The sequence below is a fragment of the Silurus meridionalis genome, chromosome 10 (assembly GCF_014805685.1).
Source record: "Silurus meridionalis isolate SWU-2019-XX chromosome 10, ASM1480568v1, whole genome shotgun sequence".
NCBI classification, from domain to species: domain Eukaryota; kingdom Metazoa; phylum Chordata; class Actinopteri; order Siluriformes; family Siluridae; genus Silurus; species Silurus meridionalis.
The window spans coordinates 5,199,930-5,217,001 of NC_060893.1; the positions used below are offsets into that span (position 1 = coordinate 5,199,930).

The 17,072-nt window shown below is 42.3% G+C and overlaps 1 protein-coding gene across 2 annotated transcripts; it reads right to left on the minus strand.

Moving 5' to 3' along the window:
- Window positions 1-485: 485 nt before the first annotated feature.
- On the minus strand, window positions 486-15,444 carry adpgk (ADP-dependent glucokinase). 2 transcript variants are annotated; one of them, XM_046859335.1, is made up of 8 exons: window positions 15,306-15,444; window positions 14,478-14,731; window positions 12,532-12,757; window positions 11,221-11,283; window positions 10,937-11,057; window positions 10,573-10,769; window positions 9,567-9,665; window positions 486-3,299 (listed from the first exon to the last, which is right to left on the minus strand). In XM_046859335.1, the coding sequence occupies exons 2-8, from the start codon at window positions 14,711-14,713 to the stop codon at window positions 2,733-2,735; spliced, it is 1,509 nt and encodes a 502-aa protein (XP_046715291.1). In that variant the 5' UTR covers window positions 14,714-14,731; window positions 15,306-15,444; the 3' UTR covers window positions 486-2,732. The 2 variants fall into 2 exon arrangements, with proteins under 2 accessions (XP_046715291.1, XP_046715290.1); XM_046859334.1 differs by having other exon boundaries at window positions 486-3,302.
- Between the last annotated feature and the right edge of the window lie 1,628 nt (window positions 15,445-17,072).

Here is a 17,072-nt window from a genome sequence, read left to right on the forward strand (position 1 = left end):
ATTTACATGGCAGAGGTAGAGCTGCATCTCCCTGGAGACAGAACAGGAAAAAAGCGTCTGGTTTTATTGATAGGCGTGTTTGTAAAAGGGTCATGCGTTTGAAGTCAGAGAGCACTTAAGTTTGTTGATTTGCTGTCTGTCTGAACCGAAGAAATAAAAGCGAACTATCGCGCTGCATCCTAATAGGTGTGAATCGTATCGCATCCGTCGCTGCTTCATATGTAACGCATCGTTGGCTATGCGGTTTGAGATGCGAATCGCATCGGCTTTAGTTACGGAGATGCACATCCCTACGCTCCTTGGAGTTAATATACTGCGTCGTTTTTCTCCTGTTTTCTGCTTTCGGTATTAAATCGAAAAAAAGAACAAAGGCATCGTATTTCACATTTTGAACACTAGGGTTCATGTAGATCCAGTGTCTGTATTCTTTCCCCAGATCTAGGTTTCTTTACAGGAAAGAAAAGAAAAAAAACTTTGAGACAGGATTTAGGATCGACCGAAATATTTTATTGATAGAAAATATAATTAAAAGACTTATTCCATAACCTAAATATTCCTGTTATCATGTTGAAGACTTTGCATAATTTATATACTAATGTACAGTTCTTATCAGAATAATATGGAGTGGCTTTAAAAAGAAATGATGAGTCAAAATGCTGGTCGAAAGACAAATAAAAAAAGAAAGTATAAAGTTAATGATGACATTATTTCAGGAAGAAAATAAAGAAACCCATATATTTGCATCAGTTTCATATCTCGGTGATATGTGCAGCTTTTTTTGGCCATCGTCGGTCCAGGCTAGATACAGCGATCACATCTTGTAACTTAAATCACTTCGCTTATAGTAGCAGCTTTTTGACCTGTCAGGGTTGACGTCTAGACGTCTGGAGGATTTATTTTTTCTTCTCCAGCTTAAATGTTTCATCAGGACTAAACGAAACGGTCTCAACATTCACTTCTGACAGCTAGCCTACATACAGTACTGCATTTTGCTGCATCAGAAGAAGAAAAAGGGTTTCTTCTCATCAGAAGAAACTTCAAGTCTTCTAACAAGCATAAAATCGGTCAGTTACTGAGTGCAATACTGAGGGCAGATTTTCTTTTTCACAAGATTAAAAATGTTATGTATGTAAGGATACGAACTGATTTAAAATAAGAATAATACAGGACGTGACTAAACAAGTTCCCGGACTTTCTTTCAGCCGTTCGGCAAAAAAAAAAAAGTTAAAAAAAAGTATTTTTAACTTAAGTGAGTACAATGATCTAAAGCATGCGGAGGATGAAGTGAATGCTGGTGTTCTTACAAATATGCTGATGCAGAACACCAAGATGGCCACCATTTCTATAAGCATGTGTACTGCTAATCAAGTAGGTACGAATACATCATTTCAGTAATCAGAAAAACCTATACTACAGGTATTTTTTATATTATTTATATATAGGGTTACAAAATTCCAGGAATTCTCAGAACTAAGAAACTTTTTATGGGAAAAAACTGCCAATTTGCAAAGTTGCTGGGGAGCCCATCATTGGGAAGTTGTAGTTCTTGCAGGATAATCTTGCAATTTTATTCGAATTTCTGACCTACACGTTCCTTAAATCACATGCACACAGCACACTTACTGCAGGGCTGCTAAGGCCACACCCCCTACATGCACTGTGCGTGCCTCCGTAACAGAACAAACATCATGTCAAAACATCATCTTGGCGAGTATCCACGTAAATTACATACAAACTTCCTTGTGCTGTGTGTAAACACTATTGTGCAAGAAAATTATACTAACCATAAAATCATAGGCAAAAATGTGATTTAAAAAAAAAATCTGTTTAGATATGATAAATTGCCATTAAAATCTCTCAAATTACTGTTAAGCTTCCAATTTTGACTATTTTTAAAAATCCCCAGATAACGTTCCCATAGAAAGTTACAGGAAATTCCCCACCCCTTTGCAACCCTATTTTATATATAACGGGTTTTTTTCCCAACCTAGTAGATTTATTCCAACGTAGTAGATTTTAAGAGACGCAGCTTGGAGTTTGGTTTATTTGAGGTAAAGCCTTCTGGATTAAGCTCTTTCATGAACCTGGTTAAAAAGAGGGCATAACTGTGTAAAACTTCATAAAGAACAAGGTTTTTGTGGCAGTTTTTACAAAATATCCTGGGTAAGGGTGTCAAAACTTATGGCCTATTTGATATCTAGTTCATTTCATCTACCGCTATTAGATTTATCATGTTAGAAGATGAATGAAACAAATCCAGGAGGGAATATAAGAGGATCTGGTTAAGGCATTTGATTTTGTGTGGGGCTCGTGGGATTCTTATGCCTTTTTTTATTATTTCATAGCAGCGCAGGGTTTCTGCTTCTCATATCTAAGTTGTAGTAGTCAGTGGAGTAAAATGTCTATGAAGTGTGAAGGGGGAAAAAAACAAAAAACAAAACAGTATTTTCTACTCAGTGCAATATGGTCTCAAGTAGGACGAAGTACAGTACTCACCAAACGGATTAAGACTACGTACTGTGTTTGGACAAGAAGTGAGGTTCTCAATCCTTTACCTATGAACAACATCCTCCGCTATTCGATACTGTTCACATTAAAGACTTAAGTGAATGGAGGAGCACCTACAGGAACATCCCTCCGGCTGGTCAGATGCTCAGCAGGCTTTGTAGAGAGGATCAGGGTAAGGAAATGTTTTTAAAGACATTGTTATTGGACCTGTGGGATCTTCAGATTTAGTCATCAGAGTGCAACTGGGGCACGGTCTCAGAATAGATAAGTCCCTCTGCTGAGATCGCGTCCCCCAGACCTACTGTCCGCAGCGGCTGTTTGCATATGAGTACCGGACTGAGATAAAAGGACACGTTCCCTCTTCGCCACACCGTCACCGGGTTGGACGGGTCCAAAACTAAGCCCTCTTTTGGTTCTGAGAAAGAGCTATTGAAGCTGAGCGGAGCTTTGAGCTCTACCTTACTGACGTCTACAGCTCGTACACCGCAAGCCTGTGTGCTGGCAACGCGAGCCCCGGCTGCTACGGCTCCCCGCTGGTTCGCCCAGTATCCGTCCACCGTGGCCAGCACGTGGTAAGCCAGAGTGTGGAAGTGGATGCGGGTCAGATGGGCTTCGGAATCCATGTCGGCTCTGCCGTGCTGCTCTAGGATCCAGAGGAGGATGTCAGAGACGCGGCCCACGTCAGGAATGCCGTTCCACGAGGGGAGTTCGGCGTGAGGACCTCCGCCAGCCTGAGTCAGGAAGAGCAGCTCCTGCTCGTTCAGGCCGATTGAGTTCACTAAGGGTAAGACCTGCTAACAGAAGAGAGCACAGAATACTGAATATGGTACGCATGTGGTGCCGCTGCTCAATATGTGGCTCCTGCCCTATCTGTTCTAGGTAACGTTTTATAGCCTGATTAATTCTGTCATTTTGTATCTACTGTATGTAAAACCAATCTGCCACATCTGGTATTTAAGGCCATAAATACACTATATTGATACACTATATGGATAAAGACTATATACAGCCATATGTGGTTCTTTCACAAATCGCTACCACAAGGATCTAGGAGACCCAAACCTGATCCAGCATGACTATACCAGTGAGCACAAAGCCAGCTCCATGAAGGTGTGCTTTATATGGATTCGAGTGGAAGATCTCCTGCTATAGAAATCTGATTCGGAACACTGCATGCACCAGGCCACCACCAACTACAAAATCTACTGGAACATCTACCGAGTATTTTGGCAGTTATTATAATGGGAAATGGTGACTAAATGTGGAATTGGATGCTGAAAAAAGCATCTCATACTCAGGTGTCCAGAAACCTGTGTACATAAAGTGTGTTTTAATTCAGCCTAAATTCTTCTTCTTCTTCCGGCTTCTCCCATTAGGGGTCACCACAGCGGATCTTCTGTCTCCACACTAATCTGTCCTCTACCTGCATGTCTTCCTTTACCACATCCCTAAACCTCCTCCTTGTTCTTCCTCTTTTCCTTCTTCCATCCTCAGCATTCTCCTACTGATATACCCCATGTCCCTTCTCTACATCCATCCTCGTCACTCCCATGAAAACCTCAACATCTTTAGCTCTGCTACCTCCAGCTCCACCTCCTGCCTTTTACTCAATGCCACTGTCTCTAAACCATACAACATTGCAGGTCCCACCACAGTCCTATAAACTTTTCCTCTCACTTTTGCAGATACCCTTCTATCACAAATCACTCTTGCTACTCTTCTCCACCCACCCCACCCTGCCTGCAATCTTTTCTTCACTTCTCTAACACACTCTTGATTACTTTGCACTGTTGACCCCAGGTACCTGAACTCCTCCACCTTTTCTCCCTGCAACTGCACCACTCCACTGCCCTCCCTCTCATTCACACACATGTACTCCGTGTTACTGCTACTGACTTTTATTCTCCTTCTCTTCAGCGTGTACCTCCAGCCCTACAGGCTCTTCTCAACCTGCTCCCTACTTTCACCACAAATCACAATATCATTCACAAACATCATAATCCATGGAGACTCCTGTCTGACCTCGTCCATCAACCTGTCCATCACCACTACAAACAGGAAAGGGCTCAGAGCTGATCCTTGATGCAGTCCAACCTCCATCACCTTGTCTGTCGATCCTACTGCACACTCCACTGCTGTCACACTGTCCTCATACATGCTCATACGTGTCATACCTGCACCACCCTCACATACTTCTCTGACACACCTGACTTCCTCATACAATACCACAACTCCTCTCTCGGCATACACTCCTCCATTCCTCAGGCATCCTCTCACTTTTTAAAATCTTTGTGTCGGACTAAAGGGAGACTTTACAGACCAACTCTCCCGTCTATCGTCATGGGAAATGTGAGATCTTTACCCAACAAGATCGACGAGCTAGCGGCTCTTACCCGGCATCAGAGTGAATTCTGGGAGTGTAGCATCATGCTGTTCTCAGAGTCATCGCTAACTAAGCTAACACCAGATACAACCGAGGCTATGGATAGATTTCAACTACTGTGCGCAGAGAATGGTTTAGGGTTTGGGGGTTAGGGTCCCCACAGAACGATGGAAAGGGGTAAGAGAAAGGAAGAAGGACTGGCAGTTTTTGTGAATTACAGACGGTGTAAACCTGGTCATATCACTATTAATGAGCAGATCTGCTGTAAGGACACTGAGCTGTTAGCCACTAGCATGAGGCCATACTGTCTGCCCAGGGAATTCTTGCATGGTATCACGATAGCTACGTATATTCCCCCCTCTGCTGACGGTGAATCGGCATGCGATGTCCTGCATTCTGTTGTTAACAGATCGTTAACACAGCGCCCAAATGCCCTTCTCATTATCTCTGGAGATTCTATTCATGCCCTTTCATCCTCCACTCTGCCCACATTCACCCAGTATGTTTCATGCCACACCAGGGACAATAAAACACTGGACTTATTTTACACCAACTCAAAGGAGGCTTACACTTCAGCACCCCTCCCCCCTTGGGAAGATCAGATCACAACCTGGTTTATCTCCTGCCTGTTTACAACCCCCTTGTATACAGGCCTGATGAGACCAGTGAGGCTCTAAAATCGGGATACAAGGAAGAGCTGAAAACTGTTTGGAGAGGACTGAGAAAGAAGATCAGGGAAAGAAAAGCTTGCTACAGGAGGAAGATGGAGGATCAGCTGCAGCAGAACGTCAGTCAAAACCATTACTGGTCAAAAGGAGCCCAGCTCTCAGGCTGAGGGTGACCAGAAGTGGGTGAATGATCTAAATCTATTATTTAACAGATTTGATCAGCTACCCTCCTGCCCCCATCCAGCCCCCACTGCTGCAACCCCCCTTCTCTGCCTCCACAGCAAGCTGCTCCAGCCCCACCTCTCTCTGCACTGCTATTAGCTCACAGCCTACACACAACACACCCAACTCTCCCCTCTCCACCGCCGCCAATTCCCTCCAGCCCCCACTCAAACCAATACACACTGTCCCTTACAGAAGCCCAGGTGAGACTGGAGCTCAGGAAGATCAAAGTGAGGAAGGCTGCAGGCCCAGACGGCATCAGCTCCAGGCTCCTTAAGACCTGTGCAGACCAGCTGTGCGGCATGTTGTACAAGTTTGACCAGAGCCTGGAGCTGGGGAAGGTGCCACAGCTATGGAAAACATCCTGTGTGGTGCCTGTACCAAAGACGTCAAACCCAAAAGACTTTGGGCACTACCGACCAGTAGCACTGACCTCGCATCTGATGAAGACATTAGAGAGGCTGGTGCTCACTCATCTCCAACCTCTGGTGATCCATCCAATCAATGAATCCACTTCAGTTTGCCTACCAACCTGGCATTGGCGTGGAAGACGTGGTCATCTTCCTCTTAAATCAGGCTATTTTGCACCTGGAAAAGGCTGGGAACACAGTGAGAGTCACATTTTTCGACTTCTCTAGTGCTTTTAACACCACCCAACCTGTGCTCCTGAGGGATAAGATGGTGTACATTGGAGTGGACCATCATCTGTCTACCTGGATATTGGACTACCTCACAGACCGGCCACAGTATGTGAAGACTCGTGACTGTGAGTCTGACATGGTTGTCTGCAACACTGGAGCCCCGCAGGGAACGGTTCTAGCCCCGTTCCTCTTCACCGTCTACACTGCAGACCTAATGTTTAGCTCAGCAACCTGTCACCTGCATAAGTTCTCTGATGACTCAGTCTTGTCGGTCTGATCACGGATGACGACGACAGGAAGTACAGAGAACTGATCCAGAACTTTGTGGACTGGTGCCAACAGAGCTGCCTCCAGATAAACATGGGAAAAACCAAAGAACTGGTGGTGGATTTCCATAGGCACAAACAAACTTCATTACCCCCAGTGAACATTCAGGGAAAGGACATTGTGAGAGTGGACTCTTACAAATACCTGAGTGTTCATCTGAACAGCAAACTGGACTGGACAGATAACACTGAGGCAATTTATAAGAAAGGACAGAGCAGACTCTTTCTGCTGAAGAGACTAAGGTATTTTGGAGTGCAGGGAGAGCTACTTAAGACATTTGTTTACTCTGTGGTGGCCTCAGCCATATTCTATGGTATGGTCTGCTGGTGCAGCATCTCTACTGCAGAAAGAAGGAGATAGACAAGCTGATCAGGAAGGCCAGCTCAGTCCTGGGGATTCCCCTGGAAACTGTACAGGAGGTGGAAGAAAGGAGGATGTTAGCTAAACTATCATTATTGCTGGAGAACATCTCTCACCCCCTGTATAAAACAGTTTCATCGTTGAGCAGCTCCTTCAGTGACAGACTGTTACATACTAAGTGTCTGAAGGAGCGTTACAGACGGTCTTTTCTCCCTGCTGCTATTCGACTTTACAATCAGAGAACCAGACACCGAATTATACACTGTATTACTGTTTAACTGCAATAATAACAATAACAAATTAACACAAAAAAAACACATTTGCAAAAACAAATTTTAAAACAGTGCAATATTACCTGTGTGCAATATGCCTGTTAACTACTTACTCATGGTTTCTTTTCTTCTTCTTTTGTATTTATACATTGTGTTGTGTATATACACTGTATACTATATTATGTCTCAATTTTTTTTTTTATATATATTTGCATATATAATGTAACAGAGAAATTTTCCCACTGTGGGACAAATAAAGGTTTATCTTATCTTATCTTGTTTTCCTCGTTCATTAGCTGTTTAAAATACTCCCCCCATCTTCTCAACACACTCTCCTCACTAGACAACATATTTCCATCTCCGTCCTTTATTGCTCCAACTTGCAGCGCATCCTTCCCAGCTCGGTCCCTCTGCCTGGCCAATCGGTACAAATCCTTTTCTCCTTCCTTAGTGTCCAACTTCTCATACAGATCCTCATATGCCTTTTCCTTGGCTTTCGCCACATCCCTCGTCACCTACTGCCACATCTCCTTGTACTCCTGCCTACTTTTCTCATCACTCTGTCGATCCCAATTCTGTATCACCAACCTCTTAATCCTTATGCTTTCCTGCACTTCCTCATTCCACCACCATGTCTATTTGTCTTCTTTTATATGTCCACACCAAGTACCTTTCTAGCTGTCTCTCATCACTTGTGCAGAAGTTGCCCAATCATCCAGCACCCTTTAACCACCACCGAGCCCCTGTCTGACCGCTTCCCTGAACCTCACACTACAGTCTTCCTCCTTCAGTCTCCACCATCTTATTCTTCTTTCAGTCCTCACTCTCCTCCTCTTCTTCTTCACCTTCAAAACCATCATACAGACCACCATCTGATGCTGTCTAGCTACACTGTCCACTGTGAACACCTTACATTGTCCAATCGCCTTAAGGTTGCATCTCCTACATAGAACATAGTCCACCTGTGTGCACCTTCCTCCACTCTTATAAGTCACCCTATAATCCTCCTTCTTCTTAAAATAAGTGTTCACCACTGCCATTTTAATTTTTAGCAAAATCTACCACCATCTGCCCTTCCACATTCCTGTCCCTAAAGTTATACCTACCCATCACCTAATCATCACCTCTGTTCCTTTACCTACATGCCCATTTAAAACTGCCCCAATCACCAATCATTCATTCCTAGGTACACCTTCTACCACTTCATCCAACTCACTCCAGAAAATGTCCTCCTCCATCTTACAACCCACTTGTAGAGCATAAGCACTGATGACATTTATCATCACCCCTTCAACTTCCAAACTCTATTCACCTCCACTACACTTTCACTGTTCTCTCAGAATCACCCCTACACCATTTCTCTTTTCATCCACACCATGATAGAACAGTTTAAACCCACCTCCAATGTTCCTGGTCTTACTCCCTTTCCACTTGGTCTTCTAAACACACAATATATCTACCTTTCTCCTCTCCATCATATCAGCTATCTCTCTCCCTTTACCAGTCATAGTACCAACATTAAAGTACCAACCCGAACCTCCACTCTCCTACATTTCTCCTTTTCCTGTTGTCCCTGTAGATGTCTTCCTCCTCCTCTTCTCCTCCTTCAGCCAATAGTAGCCGAATTTGTTGACTGACAATATCTGTGGGGGTCGTTGGTAACCCGGGCCTCGACTGATCCGGTATAAAAGTCTGATTCGTGATCCGCATATTTAATTTGGCACGTTTTATGCTGGATGCCCTTTCTAACACAACCTTTTTAGGGTTGTCTTGTGCAACCCTAATGCCTGGGGTTTTCAGCCTACATCAAAAAAACGATAAGAAATGTGGTGATTGTGGTAACTGATGCCATTCCTACTTTCCAAATTACGCGTGTGTGAGAAGAGAGCGCTCAGATTGGAGTGCTGTAGATCTGAAGATCAGAGTGCTGCGTCTACAGAGCAGCAAAAACTTGCACAGCACACAATGGGGTGTTCAAAATTTGGATTCTGGAAATTCTGAATCAGGTAGTGACAAGGCTGTGTGTAAATAGGTCTATGTTCTAGCTCATACACACAGAGGTTAACAGGTTATATGCCTAAAATAGCACCAGGTGGTCATAAACATAGCAAAGCATCCAGGACCCATATCTTTCACATACATGTGCAAGGGTTATAGAAGACATGTGCTAAACATATACATTTACCTCCTTCGTAATGATGCTCATGTAATCTCGATCGGTCATGCTGGCCAGCTCCAGATGGATGGGCGCTTCGTTTCGGACGTCAGAGATGGCGACCGCAAACTGTCAGAGATAAAAACGTTTTGGACAAAGGTTGGACAAAGATAAAACTATCTGAAGGGCCAAATATTCTGCACTATTTTTGGTGTACGGTCACATTTCCTATACCGGTGGTGACGAATGTCACAAAAAGTGTTTTCATTTAACATTCTACAGCTTATAGTATGGATGGAATTTCCGATCTTAACAGCAATTTTGCTTCTCTGAGGTAAATCTAAGAAGGAAATGCTTAATATTGATAATACCTACCCACAATATTCATAGCACAGACATTCCCAATGGTAGTTGCTGTAAATGCTGGTCAAATAAATATATACAAAATCGCATACAAAAACACAGATTTTCTATGTAAAATTTGTCTTGAAATTAAGTGACAATTGCAAATACGTTATTTCGCATAATTAAGCTCGTTAATAAATGACTTAAGGCAAAATATAGCAAAAAATATTTTCTATACTAGTTGCATTACCATAGAAATACATTCATCACTTAAAAGGATCAACATAACATTAACAGGAGTCATTAATCTGTAATAATATTTAGGGGTAATTGTCTGCCACATGAAAATATTTACTTTTTACAATTTTCTCGTATTGTCATCGTAAGAGCAGAACGTCTGAAGTTGAAAACATCGTAACTCAGAGCATCTGCACATTAAGCATTTAATAGGTCGAGAATAGGGGAAATTACACCTCAAAAATCCTGATCTACTTTTTTTTTTTATCAATATGATATATTGGGATGGTTCAGCATGTTGTTATTACAAAATACATTTCTAAAAATATATTGAATTTCTAAATGTTGGTTTATGAATCTTGTCTCAGGCGCTAGAGACTGATTTTTAAAAGCAGATCTGCTCATAGATTCTTCTTGGAATAGTGATTTCTTGAAAATCCTGCATAGTTCACACCTCTTTCAGTCGGTCCTCCCAGAGCTCACGACCCATTCCCTCCATCATATGGAGTCCAGACAGAACCACGAGACCGGGCTGAAACTCCTCCAGACTGGCCAGAAAGGTCTCTAAACTGCTCATCTCCCCGTTCGACACATCATGAGAGAAGATGAAGCGACTTGCTTGAGGGGCCTTACTCGAACCCCACTGCTCCCCTACACACACACAAAAGAGCAGACTTCAGCTTTTACAATCTGATTAACAAAACCATAGTGTGATAACGCATTGTCATACGTGCTTCAAAAAAAAAAAAAAAATCGTCTGTAAGTAGCCTTTTTGTACAGTCATGCATATAAAGGATAAGGAGTGAATCTATCCTGACCTGCCTTGTACTCAAGGATGAGATGATACTCATCAGCCTCCTGAAGTGATTGTGGTGGAACGACGATCTGTTCATCCAGCAATTCGTGCAGCTTAGGTCCAATAGGGCCGCACAGCAGAACCTTAGGTAAAAAGCAATAAACGAATGAGGTACGGTAACATGCAGAATAATCAGATGTCAGATAATCAGATCGAAAAACACCACTGCTAGAAGGTGTCAGAAGTGTACGCACCACACTTTATGAGTCAGATCATTTAGCAAAACAGAGGCAGATATGAACTCACCACCAGCTCTGGGTAAGAAGCGAGTTTCTGGCCAATCAGAGCAGCATTTCCTCCCACGTACACCTATGAGAGAAAGTAAAATGAGAAGCTGTTCATTATGAAATATCCTCAGTCGTCCATCGGGTTACAGTCCTCCCCGGAAGAATTTCAATTGTAAGGCAAAAGTGTCAAAAGAAAATCAGGTCTCAACCCAATTGTACGGCATTTCACCTTTGGAAAAGAGAAGCGAAGACTTCGACACTATGGTGGCTACGCATCCAAATATTACCCATTATTTACTTCCATCTGTTCCAATACTTTTGTATCGTGAAACCCAAAAGACTCGGCCTTGCCGTTCCAATACTTTTAGAGCGGGCGGGGTTTCATTACTTATGAGAGGACACCGTGAATAACTCAGAACTTCTACGCTAAAAAAGCCATGAGTGAGCCAAACCTCCAATACACACAGAGTAATGTGTGGAGTGCTGCTGAAAATATTAATCACAGTCAACCCAGCAGAATTAAATTTGACACGGAAACTCAATCCTCCCTGGACCAGGCCTTCGTTCAATATTTAAACTGTCTGCTCGAGTCAGAAAGCACTTTCTATACACATCCCAAACATGTTCATTATGGATAAGTTCAGCTGTACTTACGCAATACAAATAAGAGCAGGGATGAATAACTGACAGACAGGATGTTTGTGTTTTGCAATGCAGAGCGCATGCTGTGTTTTGTAGAAAGTTCAGTTTTTGCTAAATAATGGGTCGTGATTACTGTTAAAAAAAATGTAATTCTATTATCATATTCTAATTAGGCAAAACTAGGCTACTGATGGTGCACTAACAGAAGATATACACTGATCAGGCATAACATTATGGCCACCTGCCTAATATTGTGTTGGTCCCCCTTTTGCTGCCAAAACACTCCTGACCTGTTGAGCATCAACACCATTGACTTCTTCAGTAATTTGAGCTACAGGAGCTCATCTGTTGGATCGGACCACACGAACAAGCCTTCGATCCTCACATGTATCAATGAGCCTCGGCCACCCATGACCCTGTCGCCTGTTCAACACTGTTCCTTTTTGGAGCACTTTTGATACATACTGACCACTGCAGACGGGGAAACCCCACAAGAGCTACAGTTTTGGAGATGCTCTGACTCTGTCGTCTAGACATCACAATTTGTCCCTTGTTAAACTCGCTCAGATCCTTACACTCACCCATTTTTTCCGGCTTCTAACACGTTAACTTCGAGGAAAAATTTTCACTTGCTTATGCACATGTTTAAGGCGACTACTACAGCGGCCCTAAAACCGACCCAAAGTACCTGAGCACCAGGATACTCCGCAGCGGCCCTCGCGATCCTTTGGAAGATGACTTTATCGGAAAAGAAACGTTCCGCAGCCGCTCCTCGTTCCATGTAGTGAATGAAGGCCTCTTTTAGGTCCTCTTTGGAGTGCAACACGTCGTGGTCGTGTCCTGATCCTGGGTCAAGAGCCAAAGCCTGGAGCAAGTTGACGCCCGAGACCACCACGTCAATACAGGCGTTGACCCTGCGGAAGGTAAACAGAGATCGCCACTGAGTCTGTAGGCGAGTTGAACTGTTGGTTTTCAAATCCGTTCGGTTCGATGCAGTTGAAACACAACTGCTAATTACACAGTTTTGCAACACAGCGTGCAATTGTGGTTAAGACGAACTGAACAGAAGGAACTAACAGTGAACAATAAAGCTTCCCCTTAGTGTTTTGTTCAGAGAAGAAAAGTCAACTATGAATAAACTATTACCGTAATTTCCGGACTATAAAGCGCACCCAAATATTTTTATTTTGAACATAAATAAGCCGCACCTGTCTACACTGAAACTAATGAACTTTACACAAACTTGAAACGAAAGACAGTGTCTGTTAAACGGTGTAACGAGTGTAATATGTTGTGGCTCCTTTAAGAGCAGAGCGGTATTTTGGGAATAGCCTGCCGCCGCATTTTCCCGGTATTACTGCATGTGTGCAAGACCGAGGATTATGTCCTTATTATTTTCTGATGCTTATTTCTAAGTTTCTTTGACCAAGAAAAATAAAAAAGCATGAGTTTTGGAAACCTGTCTGTGCTTATATGATTTCTGTTGCATCTGGAGTTAGCGAGCTCTCCCTTGACCCTGATACAATGTGTTACAACGGCTTGTATCTAAACAGTAGCCTACCAAGAAAGTCATTGTTCACTGTCTTCCCCTTCCTTTCACAACTATTTCTCTCTAGAGTTTTTCTTTTGGCATCGTCGTGCGTTAAAAAAAAAAAAAAACGTTTTTCAGAACACAGGTGAGGTGCGTTTTTTCGTTTCCGTTCGGAAATTTAATTGGACTAATGTTATGGGTCTCAGTTTTTTGGCTTAAAGTTTGTGAAACCAGGAAAAATTCATAAGCCGCTTCATCATTTAATTCGCGGGGTTCAAAAGGTGGGGAAAAAAGTAGCGGCTTATAGTCCGAAAAATACAGAAATTTTCTCCATCCGTCGCACAAAAAGACTGTGTGCTGCTACACATAATGATTTTATCCATGTGTCCACTGCTTTTTGAAAAGGCGAAATACTTCTTCAATTACTCGATTAATGGATGGAATAGTCTGAAGAATACCCGATTACTCAAATAATTAACAGCTAAAGCCCTAATTAAATGGGTTTATATCTTCTGTATCAAGCTCAATACAAACAATATAGATCTATTTATCTAAGTCTATATACACATACATACACTTTTTCAAAAGTATTGGGTCACCTGGTCATAAGTACGGTAGGTGATTTTTGAGCATCGCATTCCACATTTAGTCCCGATTCACTCTTATGAATCCCTCCTCTCTTCTGGGAAGATGTTCCACCAGATTTTGGAGTGTGCTTATGGATATTTGTGGTTATTAGCCACAAGGTTGTTAGGAAAAGCAAGTACTGATGTAGGTGAGGTGAGGAGACCTGGGGTGCAGTCAGTGTTCACATTCATCCCAAAGGTGTTCAGTAGGGATGAAATCAGAGCTCTATAGCACGCCACTTAAAATCTTCCTCTCCAAAGCATGCAAACCAGATCTTCAAGAAGCTCACTTGCAAAATTTTTGACCAGTTTGGAAAAGAACCTCATAGAGCAGGAAAGGTCAGGTGACCCAATTCTTTTGCAATATAGTGCATCTCTATACACACTCACCTACAATATTTTTTATATATACACACACACACACACAATACCACAAAACATATAAACATCTTATTTATTCAGATCACTGAGACTTACCCGACCGCTATTCGACCCCATTGCTTGGACGGTGCGGTGATCAGGGCGTCCCAGGCTCGGGAGATGGATTCTTCGAGGTTTGCAGTGCTATGTTCATGCAGTGAGGAGAACAGTGACCGAGAGCTGATGGTTTCTCTGACCAGTTTGTACGTATACTCCTGAAGGTTGGAGTTGGTGTGATAAAGGTAACCCAGAGCAAAAGCCAACAACGCCACTCCAGCTGCCTTCCTCCACATGGTTCAAGCCAGAGGGGTCTGGAAGGGAAGAGAACCGAGCAAGAACACAAACATGCAAACATTAGAGAACTTTAGTATGGGACAGGTTCGTTCTTCAACTAACTGGAAATAACTTTGTGTAACCTTCATGTGAGAGGAAGTGGGTTTTGTTTCTTGGTTGACAAACCTGGTCAGAAAAAATGAGATCTTTAGAATAAGAAAGGTGTTTACTCCATAATAGACCTGGTGGTGGTGGTGGTGTTTGATTGGTTGGTTGGTTGGTTGGTTGTTTGGTTGATTAATCACATTTCTTGTTTGACTTAAAACCTTACAAGTTGCCCAACATGATTCCAACCATCTACCCAACTATCTTTTAGTGTTTATTAGCTATTTATTTTCAAAAAGCATAAAAACTCTACAGTATAACAATGCATATTAAGTTTTCCCTGCTGAGTAAACAAGCTGGTTAGCTGCCTCACTTTAAGAACACACACAATGCTAGCGTTAGCCTAACGTTTTATTAGCAAAACAATGCAACTAGGTAACAAATAAAACAGCAATAAAATATCAAGCCGGTTTTTTTGTGTCGTGTATAAACGCAACGCATACTAACCGAGTCGATTAATCGGAAAGCCAGAGCTGGAAATGAGGCTGACTGCTGAATGAGCTCCACCGGCGCCACGTCTGAAACGCGGAAGAAAGGACGCTTGGGTTTGTACGCAATTTCCGCTGGTTCCCCGGCGTACTGGCGGTTTCTGAATCGCACCATCATGAAGATCATAATCATCATCATAGACGACTTCTTGAGGAACTTTGTAGAAGTCAGGCAGTTTAACAGACCAGGCGCTGAAGCATCTTCTTCCTGTAAAACTAACCTCTCCTGTGCACCTCTCACTTTTTATTTAATTCGAATTTTCACAATTAAATGTGTACAGTAATGTTTTGTCTTTTAACAGAACATATTTTTTTCCTTTTGAGTTATTGAGATTTGGTCTGAATTCCAGGTAATTTGGTGAATAGCTTGCTAATAATGCCTGATAATTGTGCCATACTGGTCAATAATACTAGAAAATACAAAAATTGGACTTCTTATTCATGTGGCAATAAGGTAACAGTGGTATTATGACAGGATTTTTCCAAGTTGCTTTTCAAGGCACAAAATAGGTCTCTAGTCTTGTTACTGGTCAAAACAGAAAGTCACAAGTCAAGGCAAGTCAAGACAGGGACAAATCAGACAGGTCAGGTTACAAGTCGATTACTAGGTCAAGAGAGACAAGGCACAAGTCAAGTCACAAATCAAGGCAAAAATCACAGATCTGGATGCTAGTCAAGTTTCAAATAAAGCAGGCAAGTCACAAGTATAAACACAAGTCAAGACAGGGGAGACACAAGTCAAGTCACGTCACAGTCTGGTAGTCACACATCACAAGTAGTCACAAGTCAAGACAGTCAATACAGAAGTCAAGTCACAAGTCAAGACAGTCAAATCACAAGTCAAGTCACAAGCTAAGATAGGAACGTCAAGACAGGCAAGTCAAAAGCTAAGTCACAAGTCAAGACAGGCAAACCACAAGTCAAGTCACAAGCTAAGACAAGGAAGTCAAGACAGGCAAGTCAAAAGTTAAGTCACAAGACAAGAAAGTCAGGACAGGCCATTCAAAAGTCAAGTCACAAGTCAAGACAGGCAAACCACAAGTCAAGTCACAAACCAAGACAAGAAAGTCAAGACAGCCAAATCACAAGTTAAGTCACAAGACAAGAAAGTCAGGACAGGCCATTCAAAAGTCAAGTCACAAGTCAAGACAGGCAAAATCACAAGTCAAGTCACAATAATAGTCACAAGTCAAGACACTCAATACAGAAGTCAAGTCACAAGTTAAGACAGGCAAACCACAAGTCAAGTCACAAACCAAGACAAGAAAGTCAAGACAGCCAAATCACAAGTTTAGTCACAAGACAAGAAGGTCAGGACAGGCCATTCAAAAGTCAAGTCACAAGTCAAGGCAGGCAAACCACAAGTCAAGTCAGAATAATAGTCACAAGTCAAGACAGTCAGTACAGAAGTCAAGTCACAAGTCAAGACACAAGCCAAGTCAAGAAAGGAAAGTCAAAAGTCAAGACAGTCAAACTACAAGTCAAGCCACAATAATAGTCACAAGTCAAGACAGTCAGTAGAGAAGTCAAACCACAAGTCAAGTCGCAAGTCAAGACACAAGGTAAATCACATGTCAGCTGGCAAATAATATCTATATATATAATATAATTTATATAATGAATATAATTCGAATTTTCACAATTAAATGTGTACAGTAATGTTTTGTCTTTTTAGCAGAACATATTTTTTTCCTTTTGAGTTATTGAGATTTGGTCTGAATTCCAG